Genomic DNA, 20,459 nt, shown 5'->3' with positions numbered 1-20,459 from the left:
GGGGCAGGGGGCACCCTAGAACACACAAATCAACAATTGTTATAGCCGTGTGCGGTGCCCCCTCCACAGATTTCCACCTCGGTCATATCGTTGTAGTGCTTAGGCGAAGCCCTGCGTCGGTAACTTCATCATCACCGTCATCACTCCGTCGTGCTGTCGAAACTCTCCCTCGGCCTCAGCTGGATAAGAGTACGAGGGACGTCACCGAGCTGAACGTGTGCAGATCGTGGAGGTGTCATGCGTTCGGTACTTGATCGGTTGGATCGCGAAGACGTTCGACTACATCAACCGCATTACTTAACGCTTCCGCTTTCGGTCTACGAGGGTACGTGGACACACTCTCCCCGCTCGTTGCTATGCATCTCATAGATAGATCTTGCGTGATCGTAGGTAAATTTTTTGAAATACTGCGTTCCCCAATAGAAACATCATATGATCCCACTATATTAACAAAGCCCATGATAGAGATCACGAGAGAGAGAGAGAGAGAGAGATTAAACACATAGCTATTGGTACAAACTCTCAGCCCCAAGGGTGGACTAGTCCCTCCTCATTGTGGTGGCCGCCAGGATGATGAAGATGCCCACCGGAGATGATTCCCCCCTCCGGCAGGGTGCCGGAACGGGTCTGGATTGGTTTTTGGTGGCTACAGAGGCCTGCGGCGGCGGAACTTCTGATCTAGGTTAACCCCGAAGGTTTTCAGAATATCTAGGAATTTATAGTGCAAAGAAGGGGTGTGGGAGGCCATCGAGGTGGGCACAACCCACCTCGGCGTGCCAGGGGGGCCTGGCACGCACTTGTGGGTTGTGCCCCCCTCAAGGCACCCCGGGTGCTTCTTTGGCCCATCGGGAGTCTTTTGGCCCATAAAAAAGTCTCCCTGGAGTTTCGCGGTGTTTGGACTCCGTTTGATATTGATTTCCTGCGATGTAATAAACAAGCAAAAAGCAGCAACTGGCACTGGGCACTCGGTTAATAAGTTAGTACCAAAAAATGATATAAAGTTGCTATAAAATGATTGTAAAACATCCAAGAATGATAAAATAACATCATTAATACTTCATAAATTATAGATCCATTGGAGACGTATCACTTACCAAGTATGTACTCACCAGTTCAATCTTACCAATACCAGTTGCAACTAATGGCTATGTTTTGTACGGTCGATGTATTAAGCATGTTGTAGTAAACATGCCTAACACAATTTAGCTATTTTCCCTACCTTTTTATAGACAACTGGGACATTATCTGCTCTAGCAGCACCTGCCCTGTGATATTTAACTCTGCCAATTGCATTTTTATCAGTACCGGTTTCAATGGCCATTAAGCCTGTTGCAATTAACAGTTGTATCCATTTTTAACGAGTTATATTTCAATGGCTACAAACATACAAAACATGAATTAGGATGTTGTTAAGCCTGTTGCAATTAACAGTTGTATCCATTTTTTTATCCGTCCCTTTGCTACCGTGCTACTCTTTCAAAATGAAGATATCACTACAGATGTTGCCGTTTTATTACCATTTGCTATTTTTGGTGGATGTTAACCCTGTTGTAGTTAACATTGGCTTTCCATGTACTTACACAAGGCTACAATGGGCGATGTTGTTGTTTGCCGTCGAGGTTAGCTGCATCCCATGTCGTATACAATATCTATTTCTAAATATAAGTATTTTTAGAGATTCCAATATAGACTACATAAGGAGCAAAATGAGTGAATCTAGATTCTAATCTAAACTATATCCATAATTATATTTACATCCGTATGTAGTTCATATTGAAATCTCAAAAAAAATACTTGTACTTAGGAACATAGGTAGTTGTATTTTACATCATTTGTGCAATCTTAGTTTAGCTTCTAACATTTACTAGTTGCTTGTAGGTACATATATGAGCGGTACCGATCCACGCTTCGATCCCTTTTGCGTATGGGGCAATGAGATATTCATGAACAAGCGTCAAGTGAGGAAACTAAGAAAGATTGTTAGGCCAAAGAAACGGGTGATTGGAATTAAGCTCTTTATTTACACTTTGTCGAAGACAACAGTGAACTTTAGGATGGTAAGTAATGTGTTGCCTTTTTCCCCCTGCCCACAACAAGTTACTCTATTAGACCTCAATATCTGATATTTTTCTCTTTTCAATGGTTTCCGAAGCTATTTACTAATGATTACCTTGCAAACTACATGACCGGAGTGAAGGCAACTAAGGTTAAAGTATATAATTCATGCTACCATGATAATTCTCTAGAAGTCTTCTTGAAGGCGGTGAAGGATGGGCGGGCGATCATCACAAGGGGTTGGACAAAAGTGGTTGATGCCTATGGCATGCAGGAAGGCACGTTATGGGCATTCCTCTTCTTCAACACCGTCGGCAGTCAAAATGACTTACACTTGTCTCTTCACCTTTACCGCCTTTAAATATTGTGGTTCATCATAGTTAATTGCTGCCTAATCCTGTAATTACTGAACATATTGTACTGGCAGTTTTAGTTATGGATTCGTTGTTGAACCATTGTGCTGAGAATTTGAATTGCACGTTTCATATTTCAAAATTTCCAATTCAAATAATAAATTACAGGCAAAAATAAAAAGAGAACTGACGGTCATGGAACTTTGCAAACGGCTCTGGCAGTAAAAGCGCTTGTGATGGATAGCCCAATGCCACACAGTTTTCTACATCAAATTGTGTGCGATGTAGTTAATGAAAACAAACAGTTAACCAAGGTAGAGCATGTGTGATAGTTACACCTTTCACACACGAGCGTATACATAAAACTGTGTGGGATGTACATACGAACGGAAATGGTTTCCCTGGATTGACTATGTGGGATGTACATAAGAATGGAAATGTATTCCTTGGATTGACTGTGTGTGATATACATACGAACGGAAATGTTTTTCTGGGATTCACCGTGTGGGATGTACATACCTACGGAAATGTTTTTCTCGGATTACCGTGTGGGATTTACATACCTACGGAAATTATTAGGTTTCGATGCCTCGCCCGATCGCACACGGCCCCAGCCTGTGTCCCAGGAGGGCCTATCCCCGACGGTTCCAAATGCCGTCGCGGAAAGGGGTTAAAAACTGTTTGTGTACCACCGACGCGCACCAGTGTAAATCTGTAAGGGCTCCTTAGAATTGGAGGACAGGAAAAACACGGGAATAGGATAGGAATGCACATGCAAAACAGAGCATTTGGAAACATAGGATTTCTGTCAACCTGGGTGTTTGGTTCACATGAATTGGAGGAACACAGAAATGGAGAAACATGGTCAAATTAAAGTCAAACCACATGGAAATGAAAATATAAGAATCTTATTATGCCAGTAATGCAATTAGTCCTGTTCTTCATGCATATTAATTTGAAAAGGACGTCCAAGTGGATATTAAAATTCCTACTTTTTTCTTTGAAAGAGACACCAAAGGAAAAAAATCCTCCAGTTTTGCTTTGCTACACTCCTTCTAACCAAATGCATGAATAGTAGTACCATAGTAGTTCCATAGCAAAGGATCCTTAAGGGATCGACATGAATGCAGAGTAACAAAGTGATGCGACGAGTGTACAACCTCTTTAGCATAGCCTTGTCGACCTCAGCATCATTGGGTTGGACGTGGAGGATGGTGATGCTGGTGTGACTATCGGAGGCGGGGAAGAAGATCTAAGGTCTCTGGAAACAGCGATGAGGGTACTGCTCCACAGTGATGGACGATTCCGTCATTGGAGCAGCTTCGGTGAGGTGTACGGCAGCGAGGCTGAACAGGACAAGACAGACAACGTTAATCTGAAGTGGGACTCTAATATCATCTGCAATAGATGATGTAAAATACATCACCAAAAAGTGCTAGATGTAAAACGCATCAGCCGGGCCACGGCCGCTCCGACAGATGCTCTAAATACTGTTCACTCTGAACTTAACTGAAGAAACTAAACTTTACAGTCGAAACTGAATTTTACTGTCGAAACTGATTGAACTAGTAGCAGAGAATTGCCATAGATGTTTAGGGCATTCGAGCACTAGTAGCAGAGCAGCAGTGATCTAAATCAGCAGAAGCTCGAGCAGGGAACGCAGTAGCAGAGAACAAGTCGTGCAGCAGCGCCACGAGCGAGTGCTAAAGCAGCAACTCCTGTAGCTGCCGGAGGTCGTGCAGCAGCAGTGCGAGTGAGAGCAAGAGCGGAGTAGCAGCACGAACGAGAACAAGGGCGGAGCAGCAGCGCGACCGATAGCTATAGCAGAGCAGAGCAGCAGCACGAATGAAAGCAAGAGCAGTGCAGCAGCGCGACCGACAACAAGAACAAGCTGCAGCGCGAGCGAGAGCCGGAGCAGCAGGAGTAGTAGCAGCGCGAGCGAGAGGCGGAGCAGCTGCAGCTAGTGCCGGTGTGGAAGCAACAACATGGGGGAGAGACGCCGTGGATGAAGTGGCCGGCGATGGCACCGTCAATGGAGACCCGCCGTGGTTGCTCGGTATCGAGCACCGGCAGCCCCGTGAGATCGAATAAGATAAAATTCAGCGGTGAGTGCAGAACCTCCTTGGTGGCGCCGAGTTGGCCTTGGCTTCATTGGAGGAATAGGTGAGGGTGCTGTGGTTCTGGTGGGGCAGGTCAAGAAGGTGCTATGGGGATGGAGGTGGTGCGATAGACGAGGTGAACGTCGGGGCAGCTCCTTGGAGGTGGAGGACGGGGCGGCTGATCCGGCGGGATGACAAGATCAACGACAGATCCTCATCCGGTGCGGTGGATGAGGGACGGCGAGCTATGGCGGTGGACGACATCATCGGTGCAGAGTCTCCGGCTGGGCGGCGGTCGGGAGGCCGACGGAGGATCGTGGGGTTTCGCGGGTTTTGGCGGCCTCTGTGTACGAATGGGGAGCGAAGGGGAAGGTAGGGGGAGCCATGTCTTAGGGACGCGCTTGTCCGAAATGTAGGGTAAGTTACCAGCATACCCCCACCGGTTATGACCACGCGACATCGAGCCGACATTTCCGGCTGAGGGGTAGAAGGGGGATTTCACGTGTCTGGGCTGCGGAACCGATTACGGATGAGGAGGGAGTTTTCGCACACGTCAAAATTACGGAATAACAAGGCGCGGTGCGGGTTGAAGAGGCAGGAGTTTCAAAGCAGATGAGACAAAAGATACTCGACCTTGAAAATTTCGGGATAACAAGGCGCGGATTCCATGTTCGGCAGAACAAACTTAACGTGTCCAAAAAAAACAATTCATACAAGACACAACAGAGTCATGTCCCCTTTTACTATATTGCTATAAATGCCATTGAAAAAACTACAAGAAAAATGTAAAAAAACGGGAGAACAAGATTACCCTATACAGTACCAAATCGATTCGCACTTCCCTCAACAACAACGAAAAACAAATCAATTCCCACCAAAAGAAAGAGTCATGTCCCTTTTTATATGATTAAAAATGCCAGGATCTCGAATTTCAATTTTTGAATGCACATTATGTTGAATTCGAATATATCGTTAGGTGACCTTGCGGTTTATAATGGATGTAGCCCTACATTTTGATCCTCCATCATATATGAACATTTTACTCCACCCTATGAACATATATATTGTCGTCTACCATATGGACGAAACTTGAATCAATTTTCCTTATTTGAATATGATTGTTGTCAAGTTATAACATCATTTAAATAATATCTTGATAACAAAAAACATGCATATAGCAGTAATCATATTTCACTATGAACTACATGTACCATACGATCTCCAATTCAAATATTTGTATCCATTTTATGTTGAATTCAAATCAGTGTACATTGGTCTAGGTAGCGAGATGTTTGGGATAATCTAAACCCTGTTTTCATATGTATAATTTTTGGCTGAATTGGGACAAGTTTTGGTATAAGCTTCTTGCAAAACCGGAGATTCTCTCAACAAGCCTCGTGGTTTCGAGAGGGAACGTGTCACCTTTGTGTGCGAAACAATATACGCTACCTCCCCCCTGATTTTCTTTACAGAGGCAACATAGAACTATATGAGTGCCCTGTTAAATTTTGGAATTATTCCAGGTTCGTTTGGCCTTTTTTATACATTAATTGAGTTTCTGGACATTTTATGTGCATAATTCAAATTTGAACTGCAAGCACATACTCCGGTGCACCAAAGTTGGTTGAAAAATCACATGTGTGTCCTTGGGTAAATTTCTAGGTCCCATGCAAGAAATGGGAATGAAATTCAAACATTTGGGCGTCGTGACTCGGCCGAGAACATCGAGAAACTTGGTTTTTAAATTCCTGTAAATCCAAAACTCACCTGGAAATCATGAAACTTGGCATGGTGTCATGTGATAGCACTAACATGTTGTGGTAAAAAATTGGGCCGAATTGGAACAATTTTTGGTATAAGCTCCTTGTAAACCGGAGCTTCTCTCAAGAAGGCTCGTGGTTCTGAGAGGGAACGTGTCACCTTTGATTGTGAAATGATATACGCTGCCCCCCTTGAGTTTCTTTACAGAGGCAACATAGAACTACATGAGTGCCCTATTAAATTTTGGAATTATTCTGGGTTCGTTTGGCCTTTTTTATACATTAATTGAGTTACTGGTCATTTAATGTGCATAATTCAAATTTGAACTACAAGCACATGCTCCCATGCACCAAAGTTGGTTTAAAAATCACATGTGTGTCCTCCGAAGAATTTCTAGGTCCCATGCAAGAAATGGGAATGAAATTCAAACATCTGGGCATCGTGGCTCGGCTGAGAACATTGAGAAACTTGGTTTTAAATTCATGTAAATCCAAAACACGCCTGAAAATCATGAAACTTGGCATGGTGTCATGTCATGGTACTACCATGCTGTGGTAAAAAAATTGGCTGAATAGGAACAAGTTTTGCTATAAGCTTCTTGCAAACCGGAGCTTCTCTCAAGAAGTCTCGTGGTTCTGAGAGGGAACGTGTCACCTTTGTGTGCATAATTCAAATTTGAATACAAGCACATGCTCCAGTGCACCAAAGGTGGTTGAAAAATCACATGTGTGTCCTCGTGTAAATTTCTTGATCCCATGCAAGAAATAGGAATGAAATGCAAACATCTGGGTGTCGTGGCTCGGCCGGAAACATTGAGAAACTTGGTTTTTTTAATTCCTGTAAATCCAAAACACACATGAAAATCATGAAACTTGGCTTCGTGTCATGACATGGCACCAACATGTTGTGGTAATATTGCTGTTCGATTTGTGAAGGCACACACATTAACAATCAACAAAGTCATTTTGGAACAAGTGTTGTCACGTTACAATCGGAAACACAATTATTATTGAAACCGTGGGCGTTCTACTTACCATTTACGTGCCGCCACGCGTCCCCTTTTTTATTAGCTAGGAGGTGCCATGCAGGGTAGCTATTTGAGTACGGGAGGCGTGCGATCAGACCCTTGCGCATGCTTATCGGGAGGAGAGCCCTTTGACCTCCATCTGCTGCCCACCTCTCTCCCAAGGTCTCCATTAATGGTGCCCGAGCCTTTGTTTAATGGCGTGGCTATGTCTCACTCGACTGAGAACTAAGAGAGAAAAAAGGAAATCTGAAAAAAAAAATTGCACGGATCTTGATGTAAGATCCGACGGACCTATATAGCGTCTACTGCGACTTATAGCAAGACTGATGAATATATAAGGACGACGACAGTGGATAATAATTGTCTTACATAACTAGGAAGATAATTAAAAAGGCCACATGCAGCTACGCCCGAAATACACAAGGGAAAAAGAAGAAGGAAGACAACGATCTGGCTTGCTGATCTCTACTTTCTTGATGCGTTGTTGCAGGCCGCAGGAACTAGTCTCCGCCGCGAGCGGCGATGAGCTCTATCGTGTCCTTAAGACGCTGCTTGAGAGCATCCATGGATTCCTCCACCAGCCTTTGGCGCTGATGCGGAGCATGTCATTCTCGTCCATAAGTTTCTTGACGATGATGCCGGTCCTCTTCAACAAGGCACTGGTCTTATCCTGCTGCTCTGCACTTCAGACGATCTTCGCCCTCAATAGGTCGCGCTCGGCCCGGAACCCCTCATTGACCTCCCTTAGTTTCCGGACGACGACGGTAGCCTGTTCAAATGAGGCTTTCATGTCGTCCTGCAACCTCATCCAGGCGGAGATCTGATCCATCTGGCTATGGACAATCGCATGCATGCGCCTGTAAGAGTCGTCGCGTGCCCGCGAGACATTTTCCCAGGCCTCCGCGGCGCGGCGGGATATCTCTGCTGCATTCGCGGTGCGGCGGGACATCTCTTCTGCTTCCGCGGCGCGGCCGGACCAGTCTGCTGCATCGACGGCGCAGCGGGACCTCCGTGCTGCTTTGGCAGCGTGGCGGGACCTCTGTGCTGCTACTTCCGTGCGGCGGGACATGTCGGCTGCTTTCGCGGCGAGGCAGGACACCTCTCGTGCTTCCGCTTCCATGCTCGCCTCTCCCTGGTGGTAATCTCTCAACCTAGAACTCACGCTGGCCATGGCAGACGCAAGGGAAGGATGCTGAATGACTTGTTTGTTTTTGTGGATGAGGAGTTGAGGAGGAATGTGCAGTCATCTTGGCATAGTAGTATTTATAACCGAGTACTAATACGCTCCTAGGTGGGAAACCGTTTAGGTTGTGATCGATGTGAACAGGTTTGCAATTAAATATAGCGTGGCAGTAGTAATTTGGAATGTGACGAGACGCAAGCTCAAAATTTGTTGACGGTTCTAGTTTCAAAGTGCGGCACTATTCCCGGATGGCATAACGTGGGCACGTGTTCTCGGCCGTGGTGTAGCATATGCCATGGTACTTCTTTTTCTACTGCTGTGTACGTGCAATAACTGGCACAGTCGGATACATATCTTATTGTTATTGGGGCGTTCGACAGGAATAGCCTCGTGGCGAGCTATAGACTAGTCTTTTTTTCAGACGCATTACACACATCTCTCGGGACTTCTCGCACGCACCATCTCTAGCTCCCTAGGTCGATGCCACCCACATACACTTTACTCCAAGTTTAGTACTTTATACAGGAAGAGAACAGGTGCACGCACGCACTCGTCCTCTCTCACACGCGCATCTGTAGCTACGAATTGAGGTGTTCTCAACCATCCGATTTTCTCTATCATAGGTTTCACGTTGCTCCTTGGCCTTGAGACTGAGAAGTTTAAAACGCGGAGGCTAAGCTGGAGGCGTGATGTTTTGGTTAATGTGCGGGCCACACACGACACCAATACGACACGAGCTTCGTCTGCTTGGTGCGCAGTTGGGTGAGTTGTCCAAGTATAGACACAACCAGGCCCTCCCTTGTATCTGTGCCTCGACTTATGTGCAGAGAAATTAGGATCAGAGGGAGTACTACTAGTAGTAGTACTACTTTGATGTGTCGCGTCAACTCGCACAAGTATGCAACACTTCCTGAACAAACAAGCATATAAGCTGTTATACTTCTTACCCAAAGGATCTTTATATCCAATAGACACAAAATATCCGTTCGACTGTTGGAAATTACTTTAACTGCTGATCTGATATCGAAGTAATTGTTGCATCTCCACCAAAACCCACCATCTCTTAAGCTAAAGTAGACCGAGCTAACCCCTATATTAGCATATTACTAAGATAAATAGAAGGCACCGTAGAATCATTTAGGAGGTGAGCTTGTCAATCTGAATGTGGAGGGACACCATCCTCGACAACCCAGCCCCGGCCAGTAGCTTGGGAGGAACTGTGAAGAAGGTCAGCTCCTGCACGGTGACGTCGCCGGGATCCTTGCTGCTTGTCACCTCCATTTCCACCTTGATGGCGTCGGTCCTGCCTTTGGGCTCCCCCGGCGGGCCGTTCGCCCACAGCTTGGCCATGTAGTGCGGCAGTGGGGACGCCCCTGCTCTGATGCAGATGACCGACACGGCGATAGGCGCACCGATGTCGAGCACGCCGCCGACCAAGAAAAACACGCTGCCGTCCTCCTCCACAAACAGCAAGAGCCGTGGCTCCGACAGTGGCACTTGCAGCTGGAGCACCTTGCCGTACTGGATCCTGTGCACGGGCATGGGATGCATGGTGATAATGTGGTGGGAGAGTGCCGGTGGCGGGCCTTCGTAGATGCAGACGGGCACGGGGCATTTGCAGGGCACGAGCGGACACACGCTCTGGTGATCGGCGAGCTTGTGGTAAGTGACGTGGAGCCCACAGCCTTCGTGCGGGCACTCCACCCTCACCGAGGAGAGGTCTGCGTCCACCACCGTGTTTCGCACATCAAAGCCACCACCGCGCTCGCACTTCTGGCACTGCCGATGGTTCCCGAGGCGATCGACGCGGCAGTCCGCGCAGGCCAGGTGCCCTCCCTTGCACTGCACAAATCAATCGAACTGCACATCAATCAAGAAACATGCACCTTGCTCGATCAGCCGAACGGACGAGGTGTATTCGAACCTCATACACTTGAGGCTTCAAGGGGCAGAGGCACAAGGGGCAGTGGAGCAAGGTGAGGTCCTTCGAGACCATAGAGAGCTCCATCGTCGGGTCCTGCTCCGTCGGCATGATCTCGCCCTCGTCGTGCACAACCATCTCCCGCTTTAGGGACGGGGCATTACAAAGCTTTACCGTCACATATTCATACTACTTCATGGTGCATTAAATCAACACATGCAAGTATCAAAAGGAAAGTCACGGCATGCATGCATGCGTTGTAATTAATGCATCGGTAAACGCAAATTATTGAAATATATCGAGTGCAGTGCTTTGATGTGTCGCGTCAACTCGTACAACAACGAGAAGTTTGATTAAAATGCCCTCTCCCTCGCGGACTGAGCTCCGGTGCTTTAACTGCACCTGCCTTTGGCTGTATGACAGGTGGGCCACCCACCTGTTGGGCCCATCTGTCATACACGCAAAGGCAGGAGCAGTAAGTCAATGAAGCTGCGTCCCTCCCTCGCCCATGAGCGTGGTGGCTCCCAGGACTAGGAGAAGCTTTCGCGACACGCTCTCCCTCCCGCACGCGGTGGACATGCAGCAGTTCATTCGGTGTCAGATGGCCAGAAGCATACTGTAGTACTCCATTGTAGGAGTACTCCATCATTGTTCGACTTCCCAAAGAGGCGAAGAGCCAAGCACAACCCGGACACGCGTGTGGCAGTCTCATGTGTAGAGTAGTCTAGGATAGTGTGTACAGTGCCTCTAAGCTTAAAATCGTTGGGGTCAGCTCCATGCTATGAGGCCGTCTCGAAGCATTTTTTGATTAAAATAATCTTCTGGTCCTACCTGTCATCCTGGTGATTGTAGTTTGCACGCTCATCTGGTCAAGACAGGAATATATATTTTAATTTGTGGTGGGGTAAATGTTAGAGGTTGCAGCAAATATATTGTACACTACGGGTCTTTTAGCCAAGTTTAGAGGCAAGCATGTGAGGCCAGTGCTATGATGTGCCGCGTCAACTCGTACAACGAGGAGAAGCTTGATTTTACTACTACACGCCTTCTCCCTCACCCATGCGCGCGGTGGCTCGCAGACAAGGACATGCTTTTGCTTATACTATAACAAGCTATCCCTCCCACACGCGGTGGACGGACATGCAGCAGTGGATTCAATACTGTAGAAGTAGTAGTAACATCATTGTTCGTCTTCTCGAAGAGGCGAAGAGCCAAGCGCAACCCGAACATGGCAGTTGCGAACGCTCGCGTGGCAGTCTTTGTGTAGGGGTGGGGCATGGTGCGGAGCCTTGGAGCACGCATATAGCCAGGCTCTTGCATGAGACAAAATTGCTATGTGAGCGCACTATTGTAGTACTTGCTAGTATAGCCCTGTAAACCAGAAAGGAGTATTTGCCTTTCTAGAGATTTCAACAAGTGACTAGACTACACCCTAAATGAGTACGTATGGAGCAAAACAGTGAATCTACACCGTAAATAAATACGTAGTTCTCTTGTTTTCCTCTCCGTCTGGGTCGTGGTGCACAATATTGAGTATACTAGTACTGACTAGTCTCTTTTTGACACGAATTTACGTTTTTTTAACACAGTAGAGATGCAAGCGCTCATATACACGCACATACACTCACCCCTATGAACGCACACACGCACATCCTAACCCTATGAGCACCTCCGAAAGACTGAGCCGACATATCATTTTGAAATTTGTGAAGTCACCATACACACCTCGTCGTCGACGGGAACGTCTCCTGACACGCATTTACGTTGATACGGCTTGAATGCCAACGACACAGAGGGTAGCGGTTCCCGAAACGTTGAAGGGTTAATGATGCCTCCGCATTCAAGTAGCATGCAGAGGTAGGAGTAAGTAATTGGAGAAGCAGAATGGAGCATGTGAATACAACGCAGTTTGGACTATCATATAAAGGCGCCACACCACTCCAATCCATCTACTCCTAGTCTCTATGCAACACAGCCCACTCCAATCCAAGACCAAGACCAAGTGACCAGAAGCCACAAGCACCCGTGGCGTCAATGGACGCGTGTGGCACTCAGCTGTGCCAGGTCGTCCAAGAAGCCGACATGCAGCCCCGCACCGCGGAGCGTTTCCAGATGGTGATGGCGACCGCCGGCGTCATAGCCCTCGTCAACACCGGCTTCACCTCTCGCATGCGCCAGATGATGGTCGACTCCATCCGCAGGTTCATGCCGTCAAGAAGCGCGCAGACGACCTTGCCATACTACTCCAGCCCGCGCGCCCAGGCTCCTCGTTGCCTGCCACCCTCGTCGGCCTCCAAGGTGATGAACTCTTTGAAGCACTGGTGGCCCTGCAGCTGCCGGAGGTCGCGACGAAGAATGTGCACCTCGAGGCCGCACTCGCCGCGTAGCGCCTCGCCATGCAAGAAACCATCGATCTGCACATCCACGTCTATGAGGAAATTGTCTACATAGGCCACTACAAGGCGAGCGAGGACAGAAAGACGTTGGCCTTCTTCCAGCGGCTGGAATCTTTGGACGCCATTGTTTAGAAGCACGTCAACCTGGCCACGAAAGCCGCTGCTACTTAGCCGCCGTTTGGTGGGCCGGTGCCCTGAGTCGAGGAGGTGGACGTCGTTGATGGATGCATCTTTCTTCTTATCTGCTGTAACCAGCACTGCATTGCCTTGTGGTCTTAATGTTTTATTAGTGTATGGCATTTTTATTCCAGTCGTAAATGACATGTGTGATCCCTTGCTCTTATTTGTTGTTAATTCTTTGTAGTATCACTGTCTTCGACCTGGTGTACTACTACCTAGGTCCTGGTTTATTAGTCCCTTTTGTAATTTGTGCTAAATTTTGACCAAAGATTTAACTAACAAAATGTTAGTGCATGTCAACAAAAATTATATCATTTGATTTGTATTTGAACATAGTTTTCAATGATATAATTTTGGTGACATGCATGAACCTTTTGTTAGTCAAATTTATGGTCAAAATTTGGCATAGATTACGACGGGGAGCAATAAACTAGGACGGAGGTAGACTGGTCCGTCACCATCGTGTTTTGTGTCTAATTTAGACTTTAGCGACCCAACCTACATGGAGGGAATGTTGTATATATTGGCGCAACAACCAAACTTATAAAGTATATTCAAAACAGAATGTTACTACAAGTCACGAGTTCAAAACGAGAAAGTGGAACAAGTACAGCATGCCTGTGCCGTTCGCGTCGCACCCCCACACGGTCGCGATGCACAATGTAGTAACTAGTCTCTTCTTGACCCGCATTTACATTGATACGGCTTGAATGCCAAGGAGGATGAGGGTAGCGGTTCCCGAGATGTTGAACGGCCAATGACGCATCCTCAATTAGCATGCAGCGGGAATTAATTGGAGAAGCAGAATAGAGCCAGCAGGATGTGAATGCAACAGAGTTTGGACTCTCATATAAAGGCGCCCCACCACTCCAATCCATCTACTCCTAGTCTCTGCGCAACACTGCTCACTCCAATCCAAGAACAAGTGACCAGAAGCCACAAGCACCTATGGAGGCGATGGACGCGAGCGGCAGTCTGTTGTGCCAAATCATCCAAGACGCCGGCCTGCGGCCCCGCACTGCGCAGCGTTTCCACACGGTGCTCGCGACTGTCGGCGTCGTAACCCTTGCCGACGCCGGCTTCGCCTCTCGCATGGACGACATGATGGTCCACTCCATCCGCAAGTTCACCTCCGGCAAGAAAGCGCGGACGACCTTGCCGTACTGCTCCAGCCCGCGCGCCCAGGCGCCTCATTGCCTGCCACCCTCATCGGCCTCCATGGTGACAAACTCTTTCAAGCCCTGGTGGCCCGGTAGGTGCTGGAGGTCGCGACGAAGAATGTGCACCTCAAGGCCGCGCTCGCCGCGCAACACCTCGCCATGCAAGAAACCGCCGACCTGCACATCCACGTCTACGAGGAAATCGTCTACATAGGCCACTACAAGGCCAGCGAGGATAGAAAGACATTGGCCTTCTTCTAGCGTCTGGAATCTTTGGACGCCATTGTTCAGAAGCACGTCGACCTGGCCACAAAAGCCGCTGCTACTTAGGCACCGTTCGGTGGGCCGGCGCCCTGAGTCGAGGAGGTGGACGTCGTCGATGGATGCATCTTTCTTCTTGCCTCTTGTAACCAGCACTGCATCGCCTCGTGGCCTTAATGTTTTATTAGTATAGTACTCCCTCCATTTCCAAATATATGTCTTTCTACAGATTCCAGCAAGTGACTACATACGGAGCAAAATGAGTGAATCTACACTGTAAAATATGTCTACATACATCCATATGTTGTATTCCATTTGAAATATCTAAAAAGACTTATATTTAGGAACGGAGGGAGTATATGGCATTTTTATTCTAGTCGTAACATTTTCACTGTGAGGTGGGGTCGCAGTTGAGCAAATTAACCATCGGCAAATCCCCACCCCCCACCGCATGTCGGCTGAGTGTAGAATTAGAAGAGAGGTATGAGGGAGAAGAGCTAGCTGTAGCACAGACGCTTTGTCAGATGGAACTCGTGCTGATAGAATAGGAGTACTGAGCACTCGTACCTCTTTTTTTGAGGGTAAAGTAGTCGTATGTCTAGTACCACTATTTGGGTGTGTGCGATCTATACCTGTCATCACTTTAGGTCTCCTTTTCGAACCACAGCTACGCTTCACAATACATATTTTTTCACGCATTTATCCTCCTATATGTACTCCTAGGCTATTTCCACGTGCTCCCTTTCGCCAACATGTGGGATATAGAGCATCTGGGTCATAGTTGTTGGCGTTCTGGGAACGGGGGTCCCCAGACATGCCTGCCTGCAGCCCACAGCGTGGCTAAGCTAGCGGGCCGTACGACCCGTCTTCATCAGCAAAGCATTCAAGACCCTCGCGAGGGGCCAAGCCTCGCGAGGTGGACGACGCAAGACCTCCTCAGGAGTGGCCAAGCCAGGCGGGCTCACGAGGAGCGGAGATATCAAGGCGGGGCAAACCACACGAGGCTCTCGTGACGTGACCCATCACGATCGAGACCAGGCGGGCGCCAGCGCGCGCAGCGTCCTTATTTCCTCTTTGGTGCTACGGAGGCTAGCGCAAGCGAGCAGTACCGAGGCGTCAGGCAAAGGTTGCCATATTGGTGCAACGAGACCAAGACCAGAAGGACGGAAGGACGGAGGTCACCGTGGAGCCCAAGACGGTGTCACCACCAGAGCTTTTCGCAGGTGAAGACCACATTTGCCAGGATAGCTTGTACTAGCTGTCCTCCTTCAAATTCGCCCGCCGTTGTTGGCTCCCTTCCCGCTCAATATTTGGGAAGAGGACCAGGGCCTATATAAGTAGAGCTAGCTACCACAGTAGGGGCATCGAGTCCTCACTCACACAAGTTCGGCAAGCACAAGAACACCTCAACCTCAGGAGGCTGTTCTTCCCCTTGTACTGTTCAACATCAGCCCAAGAGGCAACCCACCACCACACACACTGGAGTAGGGTATTACACCACAACGGTGGCCCGAACCAGTATAAATCTCTTGTCTTTCTGTGTTGCGAGTTGGTCGAGTTCGTCCGCAAGATCTTAGCGAGCTAGGGCGTGGATCGGTAGGAGGGAAAGACTTCGTGCGCACCCCAGAGTTAGAACCTTAAGGGTTTGCCGGAACCCCACATCCGACATTTGGCGCGCCAGGTAGGGGTGCGTCGTAGCTCCTCTCCACCAGCCTGCGCCCCGCGTTGCCGCACTTCGCCCCCATGGCAGGTGCCCCGCCATCCACCTCTGCGGCCGGCATCGACAGCGGGGCATCTGGGTACCGAGCCTTGGCCCCCGCCCTACGACGGGTGCGGTGGCCGACCAAGTTCAAGCCGGAGATGCCGCCGTGTTACGACGGCACGGCAGACCCGTCGCCGTTCCTGCTAGCATACGAGGAGGCTGTCCTCGAGGCCGGAGGCGACGACAAGATCATGGACAACTGGTTCCCCATGGCCCTCGCCGGCGAGCCGCGCGCCTGGCTGCTCAACCTTCCTGGATCCATGGTGGCGTCCTGGGGGGAGCTCCGCTACCTCTTCGCTGCCCGCTACATGGTGGCGGCGCACCACGCAGTCGCGGCCCTGCTGGGCGGCTCTCAAGCACCGCCTTCAAACCGCCACGTCAAGCCGTTCCTCCGTCAGATCGGGGCCACCTCCAAGCGCCCAGGGGCTCCGCCAGGTTGGGCTGCGCCAGAGGCCGACCTCACTTTTGGCTTAGAAGACAACCCCGACTCCACCGCCGGCTCGGGCATGCTCCCAATGCTCTGCACGCCCACCATCTGCAACGTGGGCATTACCAAGACACTCATCGACGGTGGTGCCGGCCTCAACTTGCTCTCCGTAGAAGCCTTCATCCTTCTTCACGTGTCGCTCGAGCGGCTCAGCCTCAGCAAGCCCTTCTCAGGAGTTGGTGGTGGAGCTGCCCACTCTCTGGGGCAGATTCGCCTCCCCGTCACCTTCAGCACACGCTAAAACTACCGCACCGAGCTGGTGGACTTCGACATCGCCCGCATCGGTCTCCCGTACAATGCCATCCTCGGGTACCCAGCTCTCGCTCAGTTCATGGCAGCGACTCACCCAGCCTACAACCTCATGAAAATGCCAGGGAGTAAGGGCGCCCTCACCATCAAGGGGGACACTAAGGAGGTCGTGGCGGCACTCAGGCTTGCCTTCAAGACCGCGGCGGCAGCACAACCCACCGGCGCCGGTACCCCCGAGGCCAAGGAGGCTGCGCCTACCAAGAAGAAGCAGTTGTTCACCCAAGACAAGGCGGAAACCAAGCAGGTGCTGGTCGACGAGGACGGGTCTTCGGGAGCCACCTTTACCATAGGCGCCGGCCTTGACCCGGGTCAAGAGGAGGCCTCGGTGAGGTTCTTGCGCGCGAACAAGGAAATATTCGCGTGGGAGCCCAATCAGCTGGTAGGGGTCCCGAGGGAGGTGATTCAGCATCATCTGAGGGTATGCCCCAACATACGCCCCGTGAAGCAGCGAGCGAGATGGCAGTCCACCGAGAAGCAGGCCTTCATCGTCCAGGAGACACGCAAGCTGGAGGCAGCAGGTGCCATTCGAGAAGTTCGATATCCCGAATGGCTGGCGAACCCCGTCGTAGTGCCGAAGAAAGGCGGGAAGGAACGGATGTGCGTCGACTTCACCAACCTTAATAAAGCCTGCCCCCAAGATCCGTTCCCGTTCCCGCACATTGACTAGATCGTCGATTCCACCGCCGAGTGTGACCTGCTGTGCTTCCTGGATGCATTCTTAGGGTATCATCAGATCAAGATGGCGGTGGAAGATGTGGAGAAGACAGCCTTCCTGACACCATGTGGGGTGTACTGCTACACCTGCATGCCCTTCGGGCTGCGCAACGCGGGCGCGACCTTTCAGCGGCTGATGCACATCGCCCTGGGCCAACAGCTCGGGAGAAACACGGAGGCCTACGTCGACGACATAGTGGTAAAGCCTCGCGAGGCGAGGACATTGATTCCTACTGTCGTGGCTAGCTCTACTTATATAGGCCCTGGTGGGCAAATTTGAAGGGGGGTAGCTAGTACAAGCTATCCTGACAAAAGCGGTCTTCGCTTGCGAAAAGCTCTGGGGTGACGCCGTCTTGGGCTCCACGATGACCTCCGCCTTGCCGTCCTCCTGGTCTTGGTCTTGTTGCACCAATATGGCAACCTTTGCCTGATGCCTCGGTACTCTTCGCCTGCGCTGGCCACCTTAGCACCAAAGAGGAAATAGAGACGCTGCGTGCACTGGCGCCCGCCTGGTACCGTTCGTCATGGCTCATGTCACGAGAGCCTCGTGAGGTTTGCCTCGCCTTGATATCTCCACTCCTCGTGAGCCTGCTTGGCTAGGCCACTCCTGAGGAGGTCTTGCGTCGTCCTCCTCGCGAGGCTTGGACCCTCGTGAGGGTCTTGGGTGCCTTGTTGACAAAGATGGGCCGTACGGCCTGCTGCCTAGCCATGCTGTGGGCCGCAGGCAGGCAAGTCTGGGGACCCCCGTTCCCAGAACGCCGACAACTGGAGGCCACCAAGCTCATGGCCAGGCGAGTGATTTGCACATCATTCCCCAGAAGGAAGGTGAAAACCTGCGCAAGTACATACAGAGGTTCAGCCGAGTGCAATACAACATCCCAGATGTTCACCCCGCCACCGTGATCAGCGCGTTGCATCAGAATGTGTGCAACCGCAAGATGCGTGAAGAGCTGGCGATGAACAAGGTTAAAGATTTCGCCAAGCTTTATGTTCTGGCCGACAGGTGCGCCCGAGCTAAAGAGGGGAGGAAGTACCCCGGCGAGGACGCCGGCGCGGAAACCGACTCTAGGGATGAAGACACCACCGCCCTGACGAAGAAGGGTCGGCGTCGCAACAGGAAACACAAGGGCAAGGCCGTGCTTGCCGTCGAGGGATCCGACGACACTGGCGCTGCCAAGAAGGCCAAGGCAGACGACCCCGGCAAGGAGATTGCCGGGTGCGCCGCTTGCCGGGCCTTGGCGGCTGCCGACAAGCCAGGAGGCTCCGACAAGCAGTAGTGCAAGATCCACCGCACCAAGGGCCATGACCTCCAGAACTACCGATAAGTCGAGCTGCTTGCTGAGAAGCAAAAAGCCGAGTATGAGAGGCGGGACAAGGAGAAGGGTCAGGATGGTGTCGAAGGATCCGGCAAGAAGCGTGGCGGCCAAGGAGGCCGCCAGGGCAAGGATAACCAGCAAGAGAGGCCCGCTCGGGGCCACGACAAGGAGCAGGAAGACGACGATCATGACGAGGACGACAAGTCCGGCGAGCATGAGTTCCAGAAGGCTACAGAGGCCATGTGCGTCGATGGCGGCGCCTCGCTGCACACTTCTCACTGCCAGCTCAAGCAGTGGGCGTGTGAGATCACAGCAGCGGAGCCATCGTTTGACGCTCAGAAGCCGCTGAAGTGGTCCAGCACGCCCATCATTTTTGACGCCGAGGATCACCCTGACGCACAACTGCGGTCGGGTGTTTGCCGTTGTTGGTTTCACCAACGATACGCAACCTCAAGGTGAACAAGATGCTGGTTGACGGCGGGGCCGGTCTGAACTTGATCTCACCCGTTGTGATCAAAAGGCTGCAAATTCCTGACGGAGACCTCGAGGAGACGGGCACGTTTCAAGGGGTCAACCCGGGAAGGAGCCAGCCGAAGGGGAAGGTCACGTTGCCTGTGACGTTTGGAGGCGAGTTAAACTACACGACAGAGAGGATTGTCTTTGATGTAGCCGAGATCCCTTTGCCTTACAATGGGATCCTCGGTCGCCCGACACTAGCCAAGTTCATGGCGGTGTCGCATTAAGCCTACAACATGCTGAAGATGCCTAGGCCGATGACCATCATCACCGTCCCCTGCGACAAGAAGGACGCACTGATCTACGCCGATCTACTCTACCGGGAAGCAGTTGCAGCAGCTGCCGCTAAGGCACTTGCTCCTGTCGCTGAAGCCCCGGGAGGGAAGAAGAAGACCGGCAGGACCTCCCGCACCCACTCCGGCAAGCGCACCTCTTCGGAGTGTTGCGCTACCGTCGAGGACGTGCCAGAGAGCTCCACCGGCAAGAGCAAGAAATCCAGAGCTGCGCCACCAAAGACCAAGAAGGTGTCCGTCAAGGAGGATGGCACGGGAGGGGCTTTCACCATAAGCTCCACCCTCGATAGCAAATAGGAAAGTGCGCTCGTCACTTTCCTGCGGGCGAATGTCTATGTGTTTGCATGGCAAGCATCCGACATCCTCGGCGTTCCCAGGGAAGTGATTGAGCACCATCTTGTTGTCTGCCCCCATGCGCGACCCGTCAAGCAGAAGGTCAGGAAGCAAGCTTTGGAACAAGAGGAGTTCATCACAGAGGAGATCAGGAAGTTGGAAGCAGCAGGCTTGGTGAGGGGAGTGCTCCATCCGACGTGGTTGGCCAATCTGGTGGTGGTGCGCAAGGCAAACGGGAAGTGGAGGCTGTGTATTGACTACACAGATATCAATAAGGCTTGTCCTAAGGACCCCTTCCCATTGCCGCGCATCGACCAGATTGCTGACTCCATG

General features: G+C 50.6%; 1 protein-coding gene across 1 annotated transcript; it reads right to left on the bottom strand.

Moving 5' to 3' along the window:
- Positions 1 to 9,564: 9,564 nt before the first annotated feature.
- Positions 9,565 to 10,537, bottom strand: LOC109757938 (E3 ubiquitin-protein ligase SINA-like 10). The gene is made up of 2 exons (XM_020316783.3): positions 10,403 to 10,537; positions 9,565 to 10,320 (listed from the first exon to the last, which is right to left on the bottom strand). The coding sequence occupies exons 1-2, from the start codon at positions 10,535 to 10,537 to the stop codon at positions 9,616 to 9,618; spliced, it is 840 nt and encodes a 279-aa protein (XP_020172372.2). The 3' UTR covers positions 9,565 to 9,615.
- Between the last annotated feature and the right edge of the window lie 9,922 nt (positions 10,538 to 20,459).

This window comes from Aegilops tauschii, chromosome 4 (assembly GCF_002575655.3).
Source record: "Aegilops tauschii subsp. strangulata cultivar AL8/78 chromosome 4, Aet v6.0, whole genome shotgun sequence".
Classification (NCBI taxonomy): Eukaryota; Viridiplantae; Streptophyta; class Magnoliopsida; order Poales; family Poaceae; genus Aegilops; species Aegilops tauschii.
This window is presented reverse-complemented; position numbering and strand designations above follow the sequence as displayed.

Bases quoted from the DNA above. Each gene is read 5' to 3' on its own strand.
- LOC109757938 (XM_020316783.3), bottom strand. From the start codon at position 10,537: ATGGTTGTGCACGACGAGGGCGAGATCATGCCGACGGAGCAGGACCCG. The intron at 10,321-10,402 runs GTTCGAATACAC...TGATTTGTGCAG, and splicing joins TGAAGCCTCAAGTGTATGAG to TGCAAGGGAGGGCACCTGGC.